This window comes from Castor canadensis, chromosome 9 (assembly GCF_047511655.1).
Source record: "Castor canadensis chromosome 9, mCasCan1.hap1v2, whole genome shotgun sequence".
Classification (NCBI taxonomy): Eukaryota; Metazoa; Chordata; class Mammalia; order Rodentia; family Castoridae; genus Castor; species Castor canadensis.
Genome location: NC_133394.1, coordinates 93492789 through 93505520, shown reverse-complemented (window position 1 = coordinate 93505520; position 12732 = coordinate 93492789). Strand labels below are relative to the sequence as shown.

General features: G+C 35.3%; 1 protein-coding gene across 3 annotated transcripts in view; it reads right to left on the bottom strand.

Annotated features, from left to right (window-relative positions):
* Positions 1-2569: 2569 nt before the first annotated feature.
* The window catches only part of Cdkl2 (cyclin dependent kinase like 2), a 40340-nt gene continuing 30177 nt past the window's right edge, over positions 2570-12732 (bottom strand). For 2 of the 3 annotated variants that reach the window (XM_074041993.1, XM_020182902.2), the window contains 2 exons: positions 5801-5889; positions 4427-4564 (listed from right to left, as the gene is read on the bottom strand). In XM_074041993.1, the coding sequence (XP_073898094.1) occupies positions 5812-5889 (78 nt within the window). In that variant the 3' untranslated portion in view covers positions 4427-4564; positions 5801-5811. Of the gene's footprint in view, positions 4565-5800; positions 5890-10303; positions 10414-12732 lie in introns of all 3 variants that reach the window. The other variant, XM_074041992.1, reaches the window with a different exon arrangement.

The window sequence follows — 12732 nt, the reverse complement described above, 5'->3', positions numbered from 1 at the left end:
GATGATCAAAATGTAATATATGCAAGTATGAAAATATAATGAAGACTACTCTTCTGTAAAATTAATAATTTTAAAAGCAAAAATACTTTCTTCTGACTTGGTTGCATTTCCCAGCATAAAATACTTGATCCACAATTTTTGGATACACAATTTTGAAAGCACATTACATGTGAATATATACTTAACATATTTTCATAATGTCTAATGTGGTGTTTGCCTTTGTTTTCAGGGGTAGGAAAATATTTACAGAGGAAAATCTCCAGTACTCAAACTAAAATCTGATTTACCTTCTATTTTTTTTTAAAGATCTTTAATATCTTTTATTCAAAAAAGGAGTTCAAATACTCAATAAATGTATTAAAAACAAAAAATTATGAAAATATGTATAATCTCAGCAGTAGTCAAGAAAATGTAAATCAAAGCAAGATCATTTACACCAGACTAGCCAAAATGAAAATTATTTGGTGCATGCCACTGGCCTAGCTACAGTGATTGCATCTGTGGTGAGCAATATGCTCAGTGTAGTTAAGTTCTGCTTAATAGCTGAGGAAACTCCTCACCGCCTCCTTTGGAAGTAAATGAGAAAGCCTGTAACTCCAGGAATCTAAACTCACAAAGCCTGTATTATCTAAATGAATGTTTCATTTGTTTTTTTAAATCAAATTCAGACCTAAGTGATCACAGCCATATATTTACATCAACTTAAACTTTCATGACTTTCTTATTTATTGAATGACACTAAGCAAATTTTTTAAACTTCCTAATCCTATTACTTACTATGTATAAAATATGAGCAACATTCCTGCTTTCATAGTTACTGCTTTCGTTATGTACAAATCACTATACTAGACAATGTGGAACAGAATCAGATGAATCCTAATCTTTAGAGACACTGAAAATTCAGTGAGGCAAAAACATTGGGTATCATTCTTGCCTATGCTCCTGACAGGAGATCCCACCCTCATCTAGGGACAGGAAAACACGCTAGATTGACATGTGTTGTTTTCATTTCCCAGATCCATTGTTATATCAATTCATGTTAACTGACTAAACATTTTCCAAAATGTTATTGGAACCTTCCTCACTTTCACAAGAAATGACCCTGTGTGCCAAAGTAAAGAATAAAAAGAATTAAGGCTGTACAAGAGGGAAATAAATTTTCACTGCCAACAAAGGATATTTTCTAGGTGGGTGTTTGTTTTAAAATTTTCTGTAATATATTTAACAGCAGACATCCACAAATCACTATAAACACAAAACTCTAAATCATAAATTACTTACAAGTGATGATGTCAAGACTTGTGGTAAGGTGCTTCTCAGAAGAGCACATTAAGAAACAGGCTTATGTTAATTAAATTTTCAAGTTATTTCATGTTTGAAGCTATCAAAAGAAAAAAATAAGATCCTTTAGAAAGTTACGAGAACATAGCTTTTCAACAAATAGTGTTAAGGGCTCCTTTCTAATGTAAAGACACTTAACACAAAACAATAGAGAAAAATCCACTTGGTCCAACTTGCGAAGACTAGCCTAAAGTTTTAGAAGCAGTTTTTCTAATTCCTAGCCAGTGGTTATATAGAGGAGGGCTTAAAATAAAAAAAGCCAAGCATATTTTTCAATCAAGTCCGATTCACTACTTAGTATGGACCCAGCCTTATATTGTAGCACAATAAAGATAAAAGAACCAAAAATGTGAGTCACATGAGAAAACATATCTTCTGTGATCCCATTTCAGTGGGAAGTCAGACAATCTAACTAAGCAGGAGAGCCCAGTTCTAACCCTGAGTCTGCCACAGCTTTGCTAGGTAGTCTTCACATGACATATTATTTTATCAACATGCTACTTGTATCCCCAGCTGAACAAGAAAATTAACTTGGTACCTGTATTAGTTACTTTTCTCATCACTGTGACAAAATACTTGACAGAAACAACCAGATAGAAAAAGGATTTATTTGAAGACACGATGCACAGATGTCAATCCATAGTCCTCGGCTTCACTGACTGTGGGCCATGCAGAGGCAGACATCATAGTAGGAGCAGCACATAAAGAAGTCTGTTGGTGAACATGGCAGACAGGAAACAGAGAGCCAGGAGGGAACTGGAGACCAGATAATAATACTCAAAGGCACACCCCAAGTAACCTACCTCATCCAACCAGCAACTAGACCTCACCATCTTAAGTTTCCGGAACCTCCCAAAAGAGCACCACTGGCTAGGGAAAAAGCATTCAACACAGGAGCCAAGGGAGACATTTTATTTTTGCTCAACCTTTTTTTTTTCCTTTTTTGCTATTCTAGAGATTGAACGATGGCTTCATGAATGCTAAGTAAGTGCTCTACCACCGACAGACATTCCATATTCAAACCATAACACCACCCCTATATCCAAAGTTTCCAAAAAAGTAAAGAATAACAAACTATTTCAAATTTATTTACTAAATAAATGCCATACAGTGGTATGTGTGTGTATATATATATATATATATATATATATATATACGTATATATATATATACATATATATATAAAATTTGTAAACTCTTAATGAAATAAACCTAAATTAAAACCATCTGTGGAGGTAAGATATTTATTAATTTTAAAACATGCATACACACAGTAAGTTCACTGTCTCCTACTAGTACATATACACATTTCATATTAGTATGTGGTCAAATCATATCTTTGTAAAGACTAAATAATCATAAACTAAAAAAAGAGATTATTTTGGATCAGTATCTACAGTTCCAATTTGCAAAATCCTTTTGAGTAATTCTTCCAAGGTTCTAACCAGATATAATCATAAGTCTCAACATGGTCTTACGTGAGTTTTAGTTCCTTAATTCTGAAGTTACAAGGTGACATAACAGGCAAAATATACCAAACGCAAATATATATATTATAAGGTAACTGATCCTAGACCCTCAGACATTAAACTAGTATCTTCACATTGACCTTTATATAAAAACAGCATTGAAATAAGTTGGGATACCACTTGACTTTAAGTATTGTCTGCTTTCTTTGCACTAAAGTTGGTTGGCACTATTTGTGAAAGTAAAAAATAAACTGACTATTTTAATTTGAAGCCTGTCAATGCTAATATGGTGATTGTTTTTAGCATGTTAGCCTTGCTAGTCAAGTCAAACTACTGGTCAGAGATTAAAGGTAGAGCTCTTAGATCAAAACCACATTTCAATTTAACCACCACCTATAAATTTGTACAATGGAACCCTTTGTTTTACCTCCTTGTGAATGTCCTACTCTTTTGAGGTCTAAGTCTCCAAGACCAGAATTTCAGTATTAAGCTATTCAGAATAATAAAGAATTATAGTTAACTCTTCAGTTAAGTTATAGTCAATTGCTTTTGGGGAAAAAAAAAGAAACACACTTTTAATTTTAAGGCAAAAAACCTGCTCAAATTCTGGCCCCTGTTCTCTAAAATGATAAATGCATACCATGAATGGAAATCCAAAAACCAAGAACCTAAAACAAAATTGGTCTAACCTCCCACCTAAAAAGTTGAGGACCTATGCACTAGAAAACACGTGTGGGATTTTGCACCTTGGTGAAAAGCTTCTGAACATTATCATTCGAAAACTACCAGTGCACAAGACTGGAGTCCATAATAACAGATGACCCTTCCCCAAAGCCTCTTCAGCGAGGTGATTAATAGCATTTGGCCCAGAGAAGAGTAACCAGCCCAATTAATAGGTAGCCCTGCTTCCCCTCTCCTATTTCGTACATATACCCCTTTTGTCAATGAGCAACACAGGGCTCAACTCCAAGGTATCCTTCTCTACTCTTGTTCCATTCATGTTCCTTCACATTAGCACCAGAATCTTACAATACAGAGAACTACTCAATGCCAGTGTTGTACTAAGTCATTAGAAATAAAGGGTTTCTCTGCCAGATCTGCATTACTGTGGTTCGTAGAAGATCGGCAGAGAGACTAGGTTCCCACAATACACAGATTGAGCATTAATAAAAATCACAGAAACCAAAGATACACATCTACCATGGACAGCAGTTACAAATCACCTTAATGCCTAGAAACAAGCTCTTTAAATGTATTTTTATGGTTAAGGTAAATAAAACATTTTCTCTTATGGATCCTAGTTTCTTTATTCATTCTCCTCAACTGTAAACATTTATACAGATAACACACAAAGTTCAATGCATGAATAACATGACCTTTTACAATGTTTAACTCCCTTTCATTTACAACTTTTAATCTTGGATAACTTTAAATATACAATCTACTAGCAGCAAATACACACTCATGTAACAAGAATCCTATCTCTATTCTTTCATTGGACATATCTTGAAACAGCATCAGTAGATTAGAAATGCAATGGGATAACAATTGAGGGAGCCTGGTTGGTGGGGCTGGGGGGCAGCCTTGTTCAATTGTCCTTTGAAACATTTTGAAATCTTCATCTTTCTTCTTCTGCAAGGCTTTTCTTAAAACAAAGGCAGTTGAAAAGGAAACCATCAAAACCACGGTATCTCCTCCTAGCATATCAGCACTCCTGTTGCAAGAGGACATTATCTCAAGGGTGAGAGCAGCATCTAAAAGCACAGAAGGATATACCACCAAACAGTTTACACACAGTCTCTCTAGAAATTGATTTCTATGTCACTTGTTTTCTCACATTGTATGTACTGATAGTATTGGTGGGTGCTAGGTAATCTAAGAAAACCTCAGGTTATAGGTATTAAAAACAAGATTTTAAGCTAGGTACAGTGGCACATGCCTGTAATTCTAGCTACTTGGGAAGTAGAGATTGGAAGGATGGTGGCTGGGCTCAAGCGATACAGTACCTAACTAGGAAATGCAAGGTCTGAATTCAAACCCTAGTACCGCCTTCCCCACCCCCATCCAAAAAAAACCCGAATTTAAACCCTAGTACCACCTTCCCCAACCCCATCCAAAAAAACCTCGTAAGATTTTAAAGATGATCTTTAGAATAATTATCAATCCAAACTAACATCAGCACCTCACTGCTTCTTTTATGCAAATGGTAAAAATTTTGACAAAATCAGATTCATGTTTTGTAAGGCCTGCAACTTGTAAAATTTATATGAATTGATTGATCACAGTTCACCTGAACTAACTCAAATGAGACACTGAAACGACCTTTCCCTGGGTCTTGGGAAGCCCTGTGCAAATGAGGGATTAAAATGTAAGCTTTGTTCACTTTACAGTAAATTCATCTTTGATGTCACAGATATTGAAAATGCTTTGTGGAGATTACAGACTAATTTCAATAATATGGTTAAGGCTATGAGAAAATGGAATTATATCACCATCATATTTTATACACAGTTAATGAGTTATTAAATACTTAATGACTTGCTTAAGGTCACATAGCAAATTATCATTTGAAAAGGTCTGATTTTGGTTTGAAGGAGTTTTTAGTACTAAAAAGCTATATTTAAGATCATTTGGTATAGTGTTGATTCCTCTTTATTAGGAAAGAGATTACCAAACAATTATCAAATCTATCCTCCTTTACAAATCCACAAAAACTAATAAAGGAGATAAATAAACATCTTTCTTGAGCATTTGAATGCTAAATTCACATTCCATATCCAATAAAACACAGATTCATTTGTGAACAAAAGATGTAAGCTCTATGAAAAGGGATTTCATCCATAAGACAAATGATACTTCTCATTTTTCAACTGAAATAACTCCTTCTCTGTCAGGAGTTCCCAGAGAATATTTCAGTTGAAGATTTTCTTCAGCAAGCAATAAAATATTTCTCACATTCACACAAGTTTAAGTGGAGAAACCAGACCTACCCTGTTCAGAATCAAAATGATTCTCCGTGCTGGTGCTCCATCCGAGGCAAATCAGTCTCTGAATGATCTGACAGGGGAGATCCTGATGCCTACAAATTAATAACCAAGCATTATGAGGTTCTCAGTAACTGCAAAACTCCCACTCCCTAAAAATTCCAATTCTGGATGTTCAAATATCAAATGCCTAGAATTAACTATTCATAGCTCAAATTGCTTGCATGGAAAAGAATGAAGAGGGTATCTTCCCCTGACTTCTTAGTCTATACATGTGTTCAAAGACACTTCTGAGACAGGTGCGGTAGCTCATACTTGTAAGCACGGCTCTCAGGAGACTAAAGCAGGATGATCTTTAGTTCAAAGACAGCCAGGGCTATACCAAGACCCTGTCTCAAAAATTTAAAAAAAAATTAAAGATTAAAATAAATATAAACAAAAAAAGATACTTCTGATCTGCCATAGCCCATTGCAACCCTTCTCCCTTACTTACTGCAAAACAAAACCAAAAACCTGTTGGAACCATCATATTAAGACTTCAGGGCTGGAGTCATGGCTCAAATGGTAGAGTGCCTGCCTAGCAAGCATGAAGCCCTGAGTTCAAACCCCAGTACCACCAAAAAAAAAAAAAGACTTCAAAGCAGCCATTCTAACTATGATATGCAAAGTAAAGAAAAACATACTTAAAATAAATATACAGGAATTATTAGCACAGACATAGAGACTATAAAACAAGAAACAAATTAATACTTAGGACTAAAACATACACTATCTAAAATTTTTAAAAACTTAACTGTATTGGGCTTAATAGCAAAATGAAGATGACAAAGTAAAATGTCAGAGAACATAAAGATAGATCAATAGAAATCAGATAATCTGAAGAATACAAAGAAAAAGATTAGAAAAAAGTGAAGTCAAAAGATGTAACATGTAGATCAAAAGATCTAATATGTCACTAGATTCTCAAATGGAGGGCAGGGATGCAGCTCAGTGGCAGAGCGCCTGCCTAGCACTTACAAGGCCCTGGTTTCAATCCATAGTACTGAAAAAAAACAAATCTCAGAAAGGAGAAAGAGAGTGTCACAGAAAAATATTTGAAGAAATAATGACTAAAAACTCCCCAGACTTGGTAAAAGATAAAAATTTGAAACAAAGATGAAATCTGGAAAGCAGCTACAGAAAAATGAGACATTGTGTATAGGGAGAACAACAATTCAAATGCCTGAGAATTTACCAGAAATCAGAAAGATCAAAAGAAAGAAAAAAACCTGTCAACCCCAATTCCATATCCATTGAAAATGTATTTCAATAATTAAGGCAAAATACAGTCATTTCAAATGAAGGAAAACTAAGAGAATTTGTCACCACCAGCCCTGCTGTGCAAGAAATGCTAAAGAAAAATTTTCAGGCTGAAGGGAAAGTAAAATCTAGGAAAGAATGAGGAATAACAGAAATAGTAAATAGCTAGGTAAATATGAAAGACAATTCTTTTCTTATAAATTGTTTAAAACATTTATGACTGTTTAAAGCAAGAAGTATGACATGGGTGGGTGGGTTTTCAATGTATGTAAATGTGGTTAAGTATGATAGCTTTAACATAAAGTTCAGATGAGAGGGAAGGGAATATGTTTTCAAGGATTTTGTGGTTTACATTAAGTGGTACAATGTAACCTGTGAAAGATTGGCTATGTGTATTGTAATCCATGCAGCAATCTATTTTTAAAATAATACAAAGAGATAGTACAAAAATACCAAAAATTTTCTAAAACAAAACAAGATCAGAAAGGAAAAACAAGGGAACAAATAAAAATGAATAATAATTATATTAAATGGTAATATTCTAAACATTTTATAGTCAGTAGAATTATAAAGATATGCCCATAATATTCCTATCCCTGGGTTATCAAACTAATTTTGGTATTGACATGAAGGGACTTTACACATGGGATTCATGTTATTAATCAGTTGACAGTAAGACAGAGATCTTTCTGGTAGGCCCAATGTAATCATGTGAGCTCTTCATAAAGGAACCTGACAGAGAAATGAGGCCAAAAGGGCAGAGAGATACCAAATGTAAGTGGGATTTGACCACTGGAGCCTGATTTGAAGATGAAGAAGCCAGCCATCAGTCAAGGAATGTGGGTGGCTGCCAGAAGCTGTGAAGCATCTCAGCTGTCAAACAGAGGTCAGTCAGCAAGGAAACAGATCTCAGCTACACAATTGACAGAATGGATACAAAATTGACCCTACTGATATGCTGTCTGCAACAGATACATTTTAAACTTAAAAATAAGTTAGATTGAAAGTAAATTAAACTTTAAAATATGTATAAGGAGGCTGGAATAGTAGGGGGGTTTTTTGGAGGTACTCTGAACTCAGAAAGCACTATATCACTAGGAAAGCACTCTATCACTTGAGCCACTCCAATAACCCTAGAATGGCTATTTTGATCTCAGGTAAAACAGACTTCAAAGCATAAAGCATTATGAAGAGAGACATTTTATAATGATAAAAGGGACAATGTATTAGAAGAAGCAGCAATGTATGTGTGACTAAAAACAGAGATTTAAAATACATGAAACACTGGGCGCCAGTGGGCTCATACCTGTAATCCCAGATACTTGGCTGAGATTGTGAAGATTGAGGTTTAAGGCCAACCCAGGCAAACGCTTTGCGAGACTCCCTCTCCAAAATAACCACAGTAAAAATGGACTGCAAATGTGGTTCAAGCAGTAGAGGGCCTGCTTTCCAAACACAAAGCCCTGAACTCCAACCCCAGTTACACCAAAATAATAAAAAACAGAATTTTCAATCACCTAGCTAGACTGATCAAAAAAAAAAAAGAGTAAACACAGTAAAATTTAAATAAATATGGTACAATTACAGGCTTCACAGATATTAAAAGAACGGTAAGATGGTACTATGAATAACTTTAGGTCAACGAATGAAAAACTTTGGATGTCACAAAGTCCTGAGGAATATAACTTACCAAAAGAGACACAGGAAGAAACAGAAAATCTGAATTACACTACATCTATTAAAGAAATTGAAAATTTTATTCCAAGCTTTCCCAAAAGTAAAACTTCTTGGATGGATGGCTTCACTGGAGATTTCTATTGAAATGAAACTTTTTCAGAAAATAAAGGAAGAAAGATCACTGCCCAACTTCTTTCATGAGGCTAACAAAACCTTATTATCAAAACATGCCAAAAAAAAAAAAAAAACACATGAAAAAATGCTCATCATCCCTGGCCAAAAAGAAAATTCAAATCAAAACCACACTAAAATTCCACCTCACTCCTGTTAAAATAGCTATCATTGAAAATAACACAAACAACAAATGTTGGCAAGGATGCAGGGAAAAAGGAACCCTCATACACTGCTGGTGCAATGTAAGATAGTACAACCACTTTGGAAAACAATACAGAAGCTTCTTTAAAAGACTAAACACAGATCTGCTACATGATCTAGCCATACCACTCCTAGGGATATACCCACAGGAATGTGACTCAGGTTATTCCAAAGGCACCTGCACACACATGTTTATTGCAGCATTACTCAAAATAGCCAAGCTATGGAAACAGCCAAGATGCCCCACTACCAATGAATGGATTAAGAAAATGTGGTATTTATACACAATGGAAATTTCACTCAGCCATAAAGAAGAATGAAATTTTGTCATTTGAAAGTAAATGGATGGAACTGGAGAACATCATTTTAAGCAAAGTTAGCCAGGCTCAGAAGGTCAAAAATAGCATGTTCTCCCTCATATGCAGATTATAGATCTAAAACAAATGCAGTAATATTATTGGACATGGGTCACACGCTAAGGGGAGAACATGTACAGGAGGAATAGGGAAAGGGAAGGAAATCTAAACTTGAAAATGTTTGATGTGCCCACCGTAGAGGAAAAATAAAGTAATCTTAAACTGACAGAGGTCACTATGGGAAGGTGACCAGAAAGTAGTGAAGAGGTCTGGTAAAGATGAACCATTTCGGGTTGTAATACACATGTGCATGGAAGCAATGCTAGGAATCTCTCTTTATAGCTATCTTTATCTCAAGCTAGCAAAAACACTATGTCTTTCTTACTATCTCTTAGGTTTTCTCTTCAACAAAACTGGAGAAGAGGACAGAGCAGGTTCTGCCTGGAAGCAAGGTGGGGGGAGAAGAAGGGGTGGGGAGCAGGGGGGAGAGATGGCCCAAACAATGTATGCACATATGAATAAATGAATACATAATAAAAAAGAAAAAAAACCATGGCAAAGACATCTTTTAAAAAAGAAGGAAATTACAGTAGCTGCAGTAGGAGCTTGAATACATATAAAAGAATTAAATAAGTATATTAAATTATCCACGGAATAATTTGTAACTAAGTTTCCCAGTGTTGAAGAAGGGAATAAGAAACCAGAACAAATTATACATTGGATTAGCATTAGATGTGTCTGTGTAGCATAGGTAAGTGTACAAATACATAGCAAATGTGTGTATGTACAAGCATGTACACACCTTGCTCTGTCCTCAGAATGAAGACCTCCCAAGAAGCAGAGAATACACCTGAAGTCCAGATTTTGGTTTCCAAATATGACTGGACCTTGAAGAAATGGCTGGTTCCAGAGCTGAGTCAAAGAAAGTACTAATGAGTCTGCTTTACTGGTTGCACTACACAACAAGGGATTTGCTCAGAGAGTGATGGGGACATGTCAAAAGGACCCAGAATCTACCTTAAAGGGAATCCCATGATGAAAGTAATAGTTTGGTTATTAAAATAAATAGTGACCCAACGATAGGAAAGTAATCTATTAAATATGGGCAAAATATTTGAGCAAGCATTTTATCAACAAAAATATATAGATCTTTCATGTGTAAATAAGTAATGAAAAGATCCTCATTAGAGAGGGATATATAAATTAAAACCACAATGAGATGCCACTCTATACCTAATGGAACAGCTAAAACTAAACTGACAATACCAACCACTGATGAGACTTAAAAACAACTAAAATTCTTATGCACAGCTGGTGAAATGCAAAACAATAGTGACTCTCTTTTTTATAAAGTTAAACACACAGTTTCCATATGACCCAACAAACCCACTCCCAGGTCTCTATCTGAATGTGAAACCCTGCGCACGCACACACACACACGCACACACACACACACACACACACACACACACACACGTTTGGTGTATTCACTTTTAATCATCAAAAACTGTAAATAACCCAAATGTCCTTCATTAAAAAATCCAGATAAACAGATGATACATTAACACAAAAGCACATTACTCATCAATAAAAAAGAATGTATTATTGGTAAATGCAATAGAAATTTCTAAGAGAAAGAAGTCAGATACAAAACTACATATATATGTGTATGCATATATGGTTTCAAAGCACTTCCCCATGAAATTCTTATTAATTACAAAGGGAAAAAAGTAACTTCATAAGGAGAAGCTTGTCAGACACCAATTTTAGTCATCAAAGTGAACATAATCAAAATGTGACAAACTGAAATTCTGTGCCTTCTAGGATATAATGAAAAGAACGTGACATCACTCTGTGCTTTTCCTGCCAAAGACACAAAATCAACTGCTTTTCATGAGGAAACATCAGATAAATTGAAACTGAGGAAAATGTTATAAAAAAAATTGGCCTGTGACTGCCATGAAAGACAAGGAAAGATTAAAGCACTATTCCAGAACAAAAGAAACAAAAAAGACATAGCAACTAAATGCAGCATGTGATTCTGAACCAGATCCCTTCAATACAAAGGATGCTGTTGGCATCACTGGAAAACTGAGTGTTGTGTGCAGATTTGATAGTAAATTTTATCAGTACTAATTTCTAATCTTGATGGCTCTATTGTGCTATGAAGGAGATTGTAAGAAATACACAGGAAAGAATTCTGCGTTGATGGGACATTGCAACTCACTCTCAAATGCTTAACTTGAGTTCATTGTATTGTTCTTGCAATATTTTTTTTTTCAGGTTTCAGTTTGCTTCAAAATTTAAACGTCTATACCAAAAGAAAAACATTATAATCTCCAGACCACACCCCACGCATGCAAAGGTAGAATGTCTGGAAGTGGGGTCACAAAGCAGTATTTAAGCCTCCTCAGGTTGCTTTACTTGGACACCAAAGATAAGAGCCACTGCTCTAATCAATCACCAAGTCATGTTGATCCCATCCCTGCATAACTCTTGATCTTCCCTCTGTTCAGTCCATACCACTATCGTTTTGTGGTGGATCCAACAATTACACCGATTCTAAACAAATATTGCTTCTGCTGTTTTAGCTGTTATAGTCCTCAAATATATTTATTGCCTCCTAATGCTCTAGGAAACACCTTTAACAGTTAAGACTACCTATAGATAAGTGTGTAGCTAGGAATGTGTATAAATATATAGCGTGTAAGTATGCAGGGGTGAGGAACTCAAGACAGATCCATGGGTTACGCAACACTTGACTTAAACAAACCTATCTTCCAGAAGGCACATAACAGACTTTTCCACGTGAAAATTTTTGTATTGGATAGAGAAGCAAAATGTAGTTCACTGTATTAAAGAAGACTAGTGAGGAGGAGTACCAGGCAAGTCAGAGCTTCAGCCAGAAGGCCTCTGTTTTCTTTTTCCATTAAGATTTCCCATCCATAAACTCATTTATTTTCGTGTTAATCTATGTAATTCCTATACTTACTTTCTCCTTTATTGTATTCTGTGGTTGGAAATTGAGTAAGTAAATTGAAAGTACAATAGAGAATCAGTTTATAAATATAAAAAGATTAGAACAACAACTGGGCATGGTGGTATATGCTTGTGATCCCAGCAATCAGGAGGCAAGCGGGTAGTGAGTTCAAGGTCAGCCTTGGCTACATAGCAAGACTTTGTTCTCAACAACAAAAAAAGCAAAAAAACTACAAGCAAAAAAACCCCAAA